At 34.5% G+C, this 15227-nt stretch overlaps 1 protein-coding gene across 1 annotated transcript in view; it reads left to right on the top strand.

The window, feature by feature from the left end:
- Nucleotides 1–14972, top strand: part of LOC111508914 (prostatic acid phosphatase) — a 22728-nt gene extending 7756 nt beyond the window's left edge. Inside the window, exons 3-4 of the mRNA XM_023164552.2 lie at nucleotides 9087–9624; nucleotides 14562–14972. Coding sequence (XP_023020320.2) covers nucleotides 9087–9624; nucleotides 14562–14920 — 897 coding nt within the window. The 3' untranslated portion in view covers nucleotides 14921–14972. The remainder of the gene's footprint in view (nucleotides 1–9086; nucleotides 9625–14561) is intronic.
- Nucleotides 14973–15227: the final 255 nt, after the last annotated feature.

Here is a 15227-nt window from a genome sequence, read left to right as displayed (position 1 = left end):
GCTAATAATTCAGGGGGGTATAATCTTTGCGGGGATTTCAATGAGGAAATGATTGAAAGAAGGTTAATTTCCAAACCAATCCATATTCCAGATCAAGGATATGAAGAAATAGCAATCAGAGCACCAAAAATTAAAAAGGAAAAAATAATAATTTAAATATATTTATAATTATAAAGAAAAGGAGTAAAAACCTTTATAAATGGGATATGGATCCAGGAGCTTAATTAACTTATCTTTATACATTTTAGTATTCAATGTACACAAATTTTTGATGTTTGTAGAAATGGGTAATGCCATTAAATGTAATTTACGAGAGTGTGGTGGTGGGTAATTTCACACATGATTGATTCTATAAAAAATTATCCTTTTGTCAGATATCGCGCATTTTTGACTAATTTAATATATTAGAGAAACTCTATGAGGAGGGTTTTTCCTTATTTTTTTTATACTTTTTCTTATAACTCATACTAACTCATACTCTTATTAGAAAAAGCTTATGTATTTTTTTTATGAACTTTTGGTGCATAGTATTTTCTGGTAGTTTATCAGAAAAAGTCCAAAAAAAATACAAAAAAATGCAAAAAATTACATTACACAAAATTATCGGAATTATATATTATATTAAAGTAGGTACTAAAAATTAAAAATAATATATTCATTAGTATATAAATATAATCATGTATAATTAACAAAATATAATAAATTATTAATAAATATAATTTTCATATAATACCATAAAATTATTCGAAAAAAAAAGGTTCCTTCATCCTTAATATACCAGAAAATCTTTATATAATTGAAGAATAAAAATCATATTAATTGAATTATTGCAAATGATAATTATTTGATAAAATTATTAAAAATTTAATTTTGAAAGTGTTAGGTGCTAAATTTGTTAAAAAATGAGTGATAAGAAAAATATGTTGAAAAATATAAAAAAAAATAAATAAAATTACAGGAAAAAAATATCAAAAATAAATTATATAAGTTATAAAGATAAAAAATTGAAAGCAAAAAGTACGCAAAAAAATAGACTCAATTTTGACCGATTTTTTTCATAACTTGTGCAAAATTTTTTTTTTGCAAAATATGTAAAATCAAAAAAAAAATCAGAAATTTTTAACCTATTAAAATTTTTTTTATTCAAAATATTTTCGAGGTGAAAATATGGTTATAAAATGGGATTTTGGGGGGAATTCTATTTGAAAAAAATAGATGAAAGTGTTAGTGACTATTTGATTGTTGAAAAGAAATTTTTTGGGAAATTTCTATTTAAAATGGGGATAATTGAAAGCATTAGTGAAGTTAAAAGAGATTCCCATTTTGTGCATTCATAAACTTGCGTTTCTAACAACTTAACCATGCCACACAGCTCCCTACGGCTCTGAGGAATGATTTTCTACAGCCCCCTACGACTCTACATAAAGATTCTACGACTGTGAGAAATATATATAATAGACCAAAGCCTCGGAAATGATACACCGAAATATGTCCTGAATAGATAGAATTTGGAAGAAATGTCTGTTTAAAATAGGGATAATTGAAAATATTAGCGGAGCTACTTTAGACTGTTGAATAGATAGAATTTTGGGGGAATTTCTATTTAAAATAGAGATAATCGAAAGTGTTAGCGGAGCTACTTGAGACTGTGGAATAATTAGAATTTTGAGAAAATTTCTATTTAAAATAAGGATAATTGAAAATGTTAGCGGACTACTTGAGACTTTTGAATAGATAGAATTTTAGGGAAATTTCTATTCAAAATAGGAATAATTGAAAGTGTTAGCGGAGCTACTTGAGACTGTTGAATACATAAAATTTTGGGAAATTTCTATTTAAAATAGGGATAATTGAAATGTTAGCCGAGCTACTTGAGATGTTGAATAGATAGAATTTTGGAGAAATTTCTGTTTGAAATAAGGATAATTGAACATGTTAGCGAAGCTACTTGACTGTTGAATAGATAGAATTTTAGGAAAATTTCTATTTAAAATAGGAATAATTGAAAGTGATAGCGGAGCTACTTGACACTGTTGAATAGATAGAATTTTGTGAACATTTCTATTGGAAAGTCGCCCCGGAGCGCCAATTAATTTTTATTGTTGTATTTATTTTATTTTTAATGTCATAAATTAAAATACAAAATTAAAGTTCCAAAAACATTTCTATTTAAAAAGGGATAATTGAAAGTGTTAACCGAGTTAGTAGGATTGTTGAAATGATAGAATTTTAGGGAACGTTCTATTCAAAATAAGAATAATCGAAAGTGTTAGCGAAGCTACTTGGGACTGTTGAATAGATAGAATTTTGTGAAAATTTTTATTTAAAATGAGGATAATTGAAAATGTTAGCGGAGCTACTTGAGGCTGTTGGATAGATGGAATTTAGGGCAAACTTCTATTTAAAATAAGGATAATTGAAAATGTTAGCGGAGCTACTTGAGAATGTTAAATAGAAAAAATTTTGTGGAAATTTCTATTTGAAATAGGAATAATTGAAAATGTTAGCGGAACTACTTTAGATTGATAAATAGATAGAATTTTGGGGAAATTTATATTTAAAATAAGGATGATTGAAAATGTTAGCGGAACTACTTGAGACTGTTGAATAGATAAAATATTGGGGAAATTTCTATATGAAATAGGGATAATTTTCAACAATCTCAACTAGCTTTGCTAGTTGAGATTGTTGAATAGATAGAATTTTAGGGACATTTCTATTCCAAATAGGGATAATCGAAAGTGTTAGCGGAGCTACTTGAGACTGTTGAATAGATAGAACTTTGGGGAAATTTCTATTTGAAATAAGGATAATTGAAAATGTTAGCGGAGCTACTTGAGACTGTTGAATAGATAGAATTCTGTGAAAATTTCTATTTAAAAAGGGATAATTGAAAGTGTTAACGGAGCTAGTAGGATTGTTGAATAAATAGAATTTCAGGTAAAGTTCCATTTATAATAAGGATAATTGAAAATGTTAGCGGAGCTACTTGCGACTGTTGAATAGATAGAATTTTGGGAAAATTTCTATTTAAAATAAGGATAATTGAAAATGTTAGCGGAGTATTTGAACTGTCTTACCTACAATTTCTTTAATTTTTATTGCTATTCCTTCCTTACGTTCAATTTACATTGAAGATGAAAAAATAAAAATAAAAAAAAATGAAAGCAGAGATTTCAAAACAAACTACTTCACCACACGTTTCGATTATAAGTATCTACAATCGTCCTCAAATGAAAACTGATGAGCATTTTATTTTCATTTTTTATATTACTTTTTCACTTTTTCTTCGAACCATTTATTTTCATTTCATACCACAATAATTTGTTTTCTTTAGAAATAAGGTCGGTTGCCGGGCGGTTCGACGTGGGTGCTTTGTTCACTCTCTCAATCGACCGATGGTTCAAGCCGCAGCGCAGGCTTAACGATCAATTTTCACTTGCTATCGTCTAACTCGTGTTAGGAGTCACATGTTAAAAGGTAAGGCCTTGTCAGTCCTTATCTCGCACAAGTTTCGACTTCTGAGAGTTTTCGTTCGTAGGAGTTCGACAGCTGCTCAACGAAAAAACATATTTTAAGCATACATATTTAAGTGTTCTAGTATTTTTTTTCAATTTCCTTTTAATTGTTCATTTAATTTCATTTCCCTTCCCATTTTTGATAAGTATTTCTCTGTAACTATCTCAACTGAATATTATTCTTCATCTCTGTTCATAACTTTTTCACAATTTTTTTTCATAAAACTTGCTCAATTCCATCCTAACATATGTCGGAAAAGACATAACATGAATGAGAGTGGCGAATGTACCAATAACACCCTCACAATATGACTGGCAATATGCTAGTACAGTAATTGATGAGGACAAAATAAGATGGGCTATATCAGGCTTTTCCCCCTTCAAGTCACCAGGGCCTGACGGTATAAGACCAGCCCTACTTCAGTGGGGACTGGACATTCTTATGCCACACCTGGTTGGAATATTCAGAGCCTCTCTAGCTCTGAGGTATATTCCCAGTAAGTGGAGAGAAGTAAGAGTAGTATTTATACCCAAACCAGGTAGGATGGACTACACCCTACCAAAAGCATTCCGACCAATTAGTCTCACATCGTTTTTCTTAAAAACCATGGAGAGGCTATGTGAGCGGTACATAAGAGATGAAGTACTTGTTAACAACCCACTTCATCCAAATCAGCATGCATATACCCCGGGAAGGTCTACTGATTCTGCCCTTCACCATGTGGTTGGCAGAATCGAGAGATCATTGGACAACAAAGAATCCACCCTAGGTATATTCATAGATATTGAGGGAGCGTTTGATAAAACAACCTTTCCAACAATTACCCAGCAACTACACTCCAGGAATGTACCCCTGGTAGTAGGAGAATGGATACTCCAGATGCTCTCTAGCAGAGCAATAAGTATTAATGTAGAAGACATCACAGTTAAAGGACTGGTCATGAGGGGATGTCCACAGGGAGGGGTCTTATCACCCCTTCTCTGGAACATAGTTCTGGATACCCTAATTAATCACCTTAACAAAAATGGATTCTACACAATTGCATACGCAGATGACATAGTTATCTTGCAGACCGGCAAATTTGTAAACACACTGTGCGATAGAGCGCAGGATGGGCTCAAATTGATAGAAACATGGTGTAAGGAACACTCACTGTCGATCAATCCCAAGAAGACTGAGATGGTCCTTTTCACCAGGAAAAGAAGTTTAACGGGCTTAAAACCTCCCGAAATCTTCAAAAGCCAACTGAACTTCTCTGAAGAGGTGAAATACCTTGGTATTATCCTCGACAAGAAGCCAACATGGAACTCTCATCTACAGAGCAGAGCAAAAAGAGCATACGTGGCTTATGAGCAATGTCGGAGGACAGTGGGACGCGCATGGGGTCTTTCACCCCGTGTAGTCGCCTGGATCTACACTGCAATAATAAGACCTATGTTAACGTATGGAGCCATTGCATGGGGACCGAAAGTTCTACAAGCAACGGCCATCCAAAAATTATATCAAATACAGCGACTGGCTTGTTTAAACATCACAGGAGCCATGAGAACAACACCAACCGCGGCAATGGAATTAATCACGGGTCTGACCCCTCTGGATCTGTACGTTAAGGAGGTTGCGTTAATGGCCATGATACGATTGCACACGGCTGGTGTAAACCTAGAAGTAGGAATGGGTCGATTGAGGCTGGGCCTATGGCGGGAAGCGCTTACTGCGCAACCTCTGCTGCAGGCAACAAGTGATGCAATTGAACCCAGGTTTGTGTTTAATAAACCCTACAAAATACAAATTAAGCAGAACACAGAGTCAGATGCTACAAATGCAATACGGATTTATACAGATGGCTCAAAAACCAAAGAAGGTTCAGGATGTGGAGTGTACTCCAGATCACTAAGCCTAAGGATTAAATGGGGAATGGGAAGAAATACCAGCGTGGTCCAAACAGAACTGGCTGGTATCTCAATCGCCACAAAAGAAATAACCAAGAAAAGAATTTCTGGCAAAAACATTACAATCTGCACTGATAGCAGACAAGCACTATTAGCCTTGAACAGACACCGTGTTACTTCAGGACTAGCACTAGAGTGCCACCAAGATTTAGCCAAAGCCTCGGTAGATAATAACATTATCCTGAGGTGGGTTAAAGGGCACGAAAGGAGTAAAGGTAATCGCATTGCCGACTCTTTAGCCAAGGAAGCGGCTGGACTAAGAATTTTAGGACCAAGTGGCACCCACGGCCTGATGACATCGACAATTGCGGAACTAGTCAAATGTTACACCCATGCTCAATCTTTAAAGAGATGGGATGAAATCAAAGGATGTAATCTTGCCAGGATCACCTTGGGCGACCCTGGGAAGCTGGCGCCGAAGAAATATCTGGCGATGACCAGGAAAAATCTACGCCTTACAGTAGGATTTCTGACTGGCCACTGTCAGCTAAGGAAACACCTACATAATATGGGGCTAGTGGACACACCTCTATGCAGGATGTGTGAACAGGAAGATGAGACTGTCAGGCATATCCTGTGCGAGTGCCCGGAGTTATCGTCAATAAGAGAGTGTGTGTTCGGCGAGTCTTGGCCTACACCTGCCGATATAAAGGAGATGTCTCCCAGCGACCTGTCCACCTTCCTGGAAAGGACAGGATGGACGACGACCTAGGAGGACAACTCCTCGGGAGGATGTACAATGGGTCACATGTGGCCTAAGTGCGTGGGCTTACACTCACCCTCCCTACTCTACAGATACAGATACAGAGAGAGTGGCGAAAACTAAATTTCAATTAGTATCTTACGATTTGATTCTTTGGCAACATCGCGGATGCAAAATAGTTGTTATGTACAAATAATATACATTTGCAGATGCAAAAAAGTGCTAGACATGTGAGCAAAATATACACGAAGGAGTCAATACGGATAGTGAAGCGAAAGGAAGCAAAATCACTTAAAAGTGAAAAAATCGTATATATTTTTTTTTTGAAAATAGAGAAATATAAAATAGTGTCTCGTTTCTGAAATAACATAAATAATCAATATACGCAATCATATTCACCCTAAAAACATTACTTCTGGTGGACGCAAAATGCTTTGTCTGCGAAAGGACGCAAAATGCTCGCGGGATGTAAATATATATATATATATATATATATATATATATATATATATATATATATATATATATATATATATATAAAAGATAAATAGATTAGTACTTTCTTGATCATTCCCATATTGATTTCAATTTAAGAGCCACCGGTATACAGCTGTTTCAGCCTATTGGGCATCGTCAGTACCGGGCAGGCGGTCCTCGATTGAAGACAAAATGAGAAAAACCAAGAAAGTACTTGATGAAAATAGCTGCGTAAACGCAAGCGAAACATAAGTGGAACCACCTATTGGTGTGACACCCAAGTCAACTTGCCAAGTTTTTATGTCAGTGTTGGTGGTTTGACCAATAGGTGGTTCCACTTATGTTTCGCTTGCGTTTACGCAGCTATTTTCATCAAGTACTTTCTTGGTTTTTCTCATTTTGTCTTCAATCGAGGACCGCCTGCCCGGTACTGACGATGCCCAATAGGCTGAAACAGCTGTATACCGGTGGCTCTTAAATTGAAATCAATATGGGAATGATCAAGAAAGTACTAATCTATTTATCTTTTGATTTTCATGGAATTATTTTCCAGCAGCTTGACTGCATTAACCTTTCTCGATTTTATATATATATATATATATATATATATATATATATATATATATATATATATATATATATATATATATATATATATATATATATATATATATATATATATATAAATACGAACGTTATCGAGTGTCTTGATATAGATGAAGGAGTTTTTTAATCGGACATAGCACTCAAGGAAGTGGCAAACCATAGACACGTGTTTCGGGCTTTTGGCCCATCATCAGTATGGTGCAGCCAAGTGTAAGGATGGGCAACACTTGGTTACCAGAAAAAATAAATACAAATGCACGGAGCCACCAGCAGGAGCCAGCCGCACATTTGTGGTTTCACTTAAAAGATCTTGTGTTTACAAGAAAACTATCAAAATCACCACGAAGGCAGCTATAGCTACCTGCGTGACATCCGGGTCCAGGAAATAATATAAATACGAACGTTATCGAGTGTCTTGATATAGATGGAGGAGTTTTTTAATCGGACATAGCACTCAAGGAAGTGGCAAACCATAGACACGTGTTTCGGTCTTTTGACCCATCATCAGTATGGTGCAGCCAAGTGTAAGGATGGGCAACACTTGGTTACCAGAAAAAATGAATACAAATGCACGGAGCCACCAGCAGGAGCCAGCCGCACATTTGTGGTTTCACTTAATAGATCTTGTGTTTACAAGAAAACTATCAAAATCACCACGGAGGCAGCTATAGCTACCTGCGTGACATCCGGGTCCAGGAAATAATATAAATACGAACGTTATCGAGTGTCTTGATATAGATGAAGGAGTTTTTTAATCGGATGTCACGCAGGTAGCTATAGCTGCCTCCGTGGTGATTTTGATAGTTTTCTTGTAAACACAAGATCTATTAAGTGAAACCACAAATGTGCGGCTGGCTCCTGCTGGTGGCTCCGTGCATTTGTATTTATTTTTTCTGGTAACCAAGTGTTGCCCATCCTTACACTTGGCTGCACCATACTGATGATGGGCCAAAAGCCCGAAACACGTGTCTATGGTTTGCCACTTCCTTGAGTGCTATGTCCGATTAAAAAACTCCTTCATCTATATCAAGACACTCGATAACGTTCGTATTTATATTATTTCCTGGACCCGGATGTCACGCAGGTAGCTATAGCTGCCTCCGTGGTGATTTTGATAGTTTTCTTGTAAACACAAGATCTATTAAGTGAAACCACAAATGTGCGGCTGGCTCCTGCTGGTGGCTCCGTGCATTTGTATTTCTATCTTTTGGTAACCAAGTGTTGCCCATCCTTACACTTGGCTGCACCATACTGATGATGGGCCAAAAGCCCGAAACACGTGTCTATGGTTTGCCACTTCCTTGAGTGCTATGTCCGATTAAAAAACTCCTTCATCTATATATATATATATATATATATATATATATATATATATATATATATATATATATATTTATTTTCATCGTTTCGACGTCTCGGCTCCTGCTTTGGAGCCATTCTCAAGAATCACTTAGATTTGTATTTACATGACTCAAGGACGAGGTCGTAATCTCACTTGTTTCCAAATCTCTTTACTAGTTATATGTGTGCTATGTTCCACTCTAAGTACTGTTAGTATAAATCAAAGTGATTCTTGAGAATGGCTCCAAAGCAGGAGCCGAAACGAATAATATATATATATATATATATATATATATATATATATATATATATATATATAAAGAGAGAGAGAAGTTATATACATATATATATATATATATATATATATATATATATATATATATACATATATATATATATATATATATATATATATATATATATATATATATATATATATATATATATATATACATTATATACATAATCACTAATACAAAAATTGATTGCAGACTGGAAAGACACAACACTTCAAATTAGGCCAATATACACGTGAAAGATACAATGCTTCTTTACCAAGAGCTTACGCCAGTGACTTCTTCTATGTACAAACAACCGACGTTGACAGAACTCACATGTCAGCTCAATGTAATGTCTTGGGGCTCTTTTCTCCTACAGCAACAGAACAATGGAATCCTGATATAGCTTGGAGTCCAATTCCCATTCATCCATTAAATTCGAATGTCTTAGCTGTTTTTCCCAACTGTGCAGCCTACTCTAGAGAACATTCCAGAGTTTTAGAAAAGGAACCATACTACAATGATATCGATAAAAAGTACGCAGATTTGTATGATTATCTCACAGTTCACAGTGGCGTTAATGTAACGTCTCTGAGTGGAGTCTCGTCTATTTTCGATAGTCTGTTTATCGAAAATGAGTTTGGCTACACCTTACCATCGTGGACTGAAGAAATTTTTCCGGAGCCTTTGAACACTGTGGCAGGATATTTGTTCCAAAGTTATGGTTACGGCACCAAACTGGCACGTCTGAGTAAGTGGCGTATCGTGTCTCTCCCATTTTATTGATTTTATTGCATTCATTTAAAATTCAATTATTTTTTGTACCATTATATTGCCATAAAAAACGGTTCAACTACAAAACCCGGAGTAGCAATCAAATGTTCAGCTCATAACTTCGCCATTCCATCAACAACCTCACCACTTCATGTTATTTCATGTTTTTGCTAGCGATTGATGAAGTTAACAATTGATTCCATCTGGTTCATGATAAACATTGAGTTTCACAATTTTTACATCTTACACTTCATGACATCATCAACCAAATTGATAGCACCCGACAATCAATAACAGTTTCATCAGAATGGCTTCACCCCAATCCGCCCCCATAGTTCAGATCCTTCTTATATTCTTCAATGTCCAGAAATAGCGACAGACAACCTATGTGGTTTCTTCATGAAGCCCACCCGAAGAGATAAAACCTCAGCACTCATACCCCATACACTCCCCTACGGCACGACCTTGTCACACAAACTCTACGCTAATTCACTATCCAACATTACGCTCATACCACTCCAAGGTACAAAGACAATATATATGAGTATTTCTGCCTCAAGTTTGTCTCGATTTCAAGAACGTACATGTAGTGACATATCGGTTGAGCGCATCCACTTCTCAAACAGGTCAAAGGCGATTCGATTACGATAGACGGGACTTTTGTTTCGGAGAAGACTGAAATAGTATAGGGTTTTGAGTCGTCTTCGAAATCGTTTAGTATTTGTAGGCCACCGCCAAAAGCTATGTGGCTTCGAAGCCACAACGTAAAACGTAGAGAGCTTTTGAGTCACAAAATGTAGTCTAGGAAACTCATAGACATATAACTACTTGAGAATACAATTTCACATCTGGTTTTTCGAAAAGTAAAGAAATAATCATAATGAAAATATAATTTGAGTCATTCTTGAACCATTTCTCATTTTGGAAAGAAAGGTTCAGTTCGAGTACTCTATATTTTTTTCCTTAAAATAAATGATTTTCATAATATCTTCAAGTCAATGGCAGTCAATGGTACTTAATAGTACAGTCAAATGGTACATTATTCAACAATAGATGAAAAGCCTGAAGTGAAACCATTCCGACAAAATTCAATCTGATAAGCACACCGCCATGATATTATGACGATATACCAATTTGATTCCACAAAACAAATGAAACAATCACGTGTCATAACACGCTCAGGTGAATTTTGGAGCAGGTGTTGTAGTCAAAGACAAAAAGTTAAAACTTTTTCCCGTTCAAGTTTTTGTGACGTCATTAGCTCTTCTTCAGGAACTCTGAAATTATTAAAATGAATTTGGTGAAAACAATGAAACTATCACGTGTTATAACACGCTCAGAGAAGTTTGGAAGATGTTATAAAACACAATATTTTCAAATCTATAATCTGGATATATAATACGAACAGCATTATTGAATATATCATCACCTCGACACGTGTTTCGATCACCAAGTGATGATCTTCAAGAAGAAGATCACACTAATAATACTCACAAAGTTATCCTTATTTATGCCATATACACCTCTATCAGGTACCTGCGTCTTAAGTGTGTTGAATTAATTATCTACTAGTCTCAAATTAATTTAAAATGTGTCCTTATGTAATAACAGGTAAATTTAATAATCAAAATATTATTTTAACAGGCTATATAATAGTATATTATATACCTAGGGTGAGAAGTGAGCTATTATTTACCAAGCATTTTTATATAACGTAATATAATAATGGATATAATGTGTGAGGTAAATAATAGCTTTCTCAGCCGAGGTATATATAGAATTTTTTCACTACTAACATTGATATATTAACAATTTTTATTTTAGTATTAGTAATTTTCTAACAATTTGTTGAATATTTCGGAATATCGAGTAGAGTGGAGCGTGTTTCTAATCAGACTGGCTTTCTTTATGTTTCCATGTTGAATACGCGATGTCGACGATAAGCGCGCAACATCTACTTAGGCCATGAAAACATTTGCCGACGTTTCCATGACAACAAAACACTGTACAATGATTATTATTGCTGTCAGTTTGCCAAATGCGGTTTTAATTCAAATTCAGATGTCATTTTGAAGGAGTTAAAAGATCTATATACGTGAAACGTCAATATAATTGATTGAAAAATGGGAGAAAATTCAAGTGACGATGATTTAGAGATGATGTGTACCCCGCCTGATTTGTCACAATTGTACAATTGATTATAATTTCAGATAATTCTCAAGCGTATTTCCAATGTTCAATTTCCTACTTCTAGTTGATAATTAAGTTCACAAAAGTTTCTGTGAATATCTTTAAAATTATAGAATTGTTTTCATTATTTACTTAGGTGTTTTTTCATTATCATTATTTACCAAGGGTGAGAAATATTAATTCTCGTTAGAGGAATGGAGTAAATAACAACAATTTCTCAGGTTAGTAGTGAAAAATAGTATATTTTATACCTAGGGTGAGAAGTGAGCTATTATTTACCGAGTATTTTTATATCCTGAGGCGCGTAGCGCCGAAGGTGAAAATTCAAGTGACAATGATTTAGAGATGATGTGTACCCCGCCAAAAGTTGAAATTATAGAATTGTTCTCATTATTTACCTAGGTGTTTTTTTATTATCATTATTCACCAAGGGTGAGAAATAATAATTCTCGTTAGGGGAATGGAGTAAATAATAGCAATTTCTCAGGTTAGTAGTGAAAAGAATTAATTTCACTACTAGTCTCAAATTAATTTTACAATGTATCCTTATGTGATAGTCTGGTAAATACAATAACTAGGATATTATTTCAACAAGCTATATAACATTGATTTCACAATGTTGCCTTATCTACTAGTCTTAAATTGATTTCACGATGTGTCCTTATGTAATAGTCAAACTAATCTAATAATCAAAATATCATTCTAACAAGCTATATAGTATACTGTTATATATTGGTCCACCATTGTTATACATTATATTATTATGTTTACTTATTTCTATACTCTCATAGGCATCTAGATGCCTGTTCTTAATTTGTAAAACTGATCTTAATGAACTGAAATCTATGTTATGGTTTTGTCGCAAAATATGATGGGCGACTGATGATTTTTCAGGTCTTCCATATCTTGAATGTGTTTTTGTATATCATATTTTCATAGATCTTTTTGACTGTCCATAATAATTTGCATTCCAGTCCTTACATTTCATTTCATAAATTCCAGACTTTTCCAAATTCGCGACTTTGTCTTTGGGATTACCTAAAAGGCTGTAGTATATGACTTGTTTTGAGAACCACCTTCATACCTAGTTTCTTGAAAATCTTTGCAAAGTTCTTCGTGTATAGGTATAAGATATATTCTTCATGGTTTTTGTCGATTCAAAAGTCAAGATTTCGTTGATTCTCAACCTAAACTTTTTCTTTCTCGAGAAACCGTTAGTGGCTGCTATTTCCTGTGTTGAACGTCTTTCTTTAGTGATCCTCTGATGTGTGAGAGGAAAAGTCAAAAGACGATGCACAAGAAAATTCATCCCAACACGTTTGTGCTGTTCGCAGTGATGTGAACTGTCAGGAATTTACCTGTTTCTTTTCTGAATTCATCGTCTTCTAGCCCTCCATATCAGCTTCTCATCACCAAAACGTCAAGAAATGAAGATTGTCCTTCATTTTCGAACTCATTTGTGAATTTTATTGATGGAAATCTGTTATTTAAAAAGCCAAGGGGTTACCCATAGCTGTTTCCTCCTTCCAGGAGAGAACGGTATTCTTTTGTCCCCCTACCTGGAAAACCAGTATGAGCAGATTCCAAATGGAAACCAAAAAAAAAAAAGTTTAAAGTATTCTCCTAGGATATGTGATGTTTTCGCGATATTCGATAACAAAAAATCGAATATAGAGGACTTTGTTTCCTTTTTTAATAACGGATTTCCACCAATAAAAAAGCAACTGTGATAGCAAAACATATTGTGATATATTTTTTCAAAATAGAGTTTGTGAGATGTAGTTTTTGAAATTAGAAAAGAAACAAGCACGTACATGTATATTCCTGACAGTTCACATCACTATGGACAGGGTTGTTGTAGATTATATATTGAGGAAGAAAAAGTTTAGGTTAAGAATGAACGATATCTCGACTTTTGAAATCGACAAAAACCAAGATAAATATATCTTTCACTACCACCAATAAACGAGAAATTTTGAAAAGATTTCCAAGGAACTAGCTATGGAGGTGGTTTTTAAAACAAGTCATATATTACATAGCCATTAAGAAAATTCAAAAGACAAAGTCGAGAATTCGAAAAAGTCTGGAATTTACGAAATTGAATGTAAGGACTTCGATGCAAAATATTATGAACAGACATAAAGATCTATGAAAATAAAATATAAGGTACACTTAGCACACTTAAAATATGGAAGAACTGAAAAATCAGCAGTCGCCCATCATATTTCGCAACAAAACCATTCCATAGACTTCAGGTCATTGAGATTAGTCAGAAAAGTTAACAATAACAGGCACCTGGTTGCCTATGAGAGTGTAAAAATCAGTAAACATGATAATATTATGAATAACGATGGTGGACCAATACCTACAATATACTATACCAATACAGTATACTATACAGCTTGTTAAAATAATATTTCAGTTATTATATTTACCTGACTATTACATGAGGACATATTGTAAATTAATTTGACTAATAGATGAGGCAACATCGTGAAATTATTTCAAGACACTCAAAACGCAGGTACCTAGAAAAGGTATCTATGGCATAAATAAGGACAACTTTGTGAGTATGATTAGTTTGATCTTCCTCTTGAAAATGATCACTTGTTGGTCGAAACACGTGTCGAGGTGTTCAAATAACGGTTTGGTGTTGGGAAAAAACTCCAGTTATAAACATTCTATCGTTATAATTTCTTTTGAATTTCACTACAAAATTTTCAGGTGCTGGAACTTTCTTGAAAGAAGTTATAGAACACTTTGAAAACAAGCAACAAAATATTCCCAGTGCTCAGTTTTTCCGGATGTATAGCGGTCACGACTTCAATATTGTTCAAATACTATCAGCTCTAGGTGCATATGAGCCTCACGTCCCATATTTTGCAAGCACCATCTACTTTGAGTTGTGGAAATCTTTTCTTGGTACTTACCACGTCAACATTTATTATAAACAAAAGGACGTTATCAAGAAGATCACACCAAAAGGATGTTTTCAATTTGATTGTGGCCTCAGCAATTTGAAAAAACAACTCCGTGATGTCCTCATTGACACAAATGATAAAGCAAAAGAATGTAGTTCATGAATATGTCTTGAATGGTATGTATAAAACAACTCAAATATATTAGTACTCTGCACTGTAGTATTATTTTATTCGAATTAGATCAGTCGATCATTAATTGCTTGGCAAGTCCCATTTATGGAATCATTTCAGTAGGTTCGATCGCTGCTCTGAATATTTGCCGTTGGAATCCATCAAAATGATAGTGGTAATGAAAGTTTCTTTTTCGCCACCATCTGATTCATTTCAATGAAGCAATTAGTATTTAAAAATTTCGTACTTTGCATTGAATAGCAACAGCTAAATTATACAAACCCGAAAAATTCATAGT

This window comes from Leptinotarsa decemlineata, unplaced genomic scaffold (assembly GCF_025532065.1).
Source record: "Leptinotarsa decemlineata unplaced genomic scaffold, Ldec_3_MD MMD2_tig00078340_RagTag_RagTag, whole genome shotgun sequence".
Lineage (NCBI taxonomy): Eukaryota > Metazoa > Arthropoda > Insecta > Coleoptera > Chrysomelidae > Leptinotarsa > Leptinotarsa decemlineata.
The sequence above is the reverse complement of the archived record's forward strand: the minus strand, read 5'-3'. Positions and strand labels throughout refer to the sequence as shown.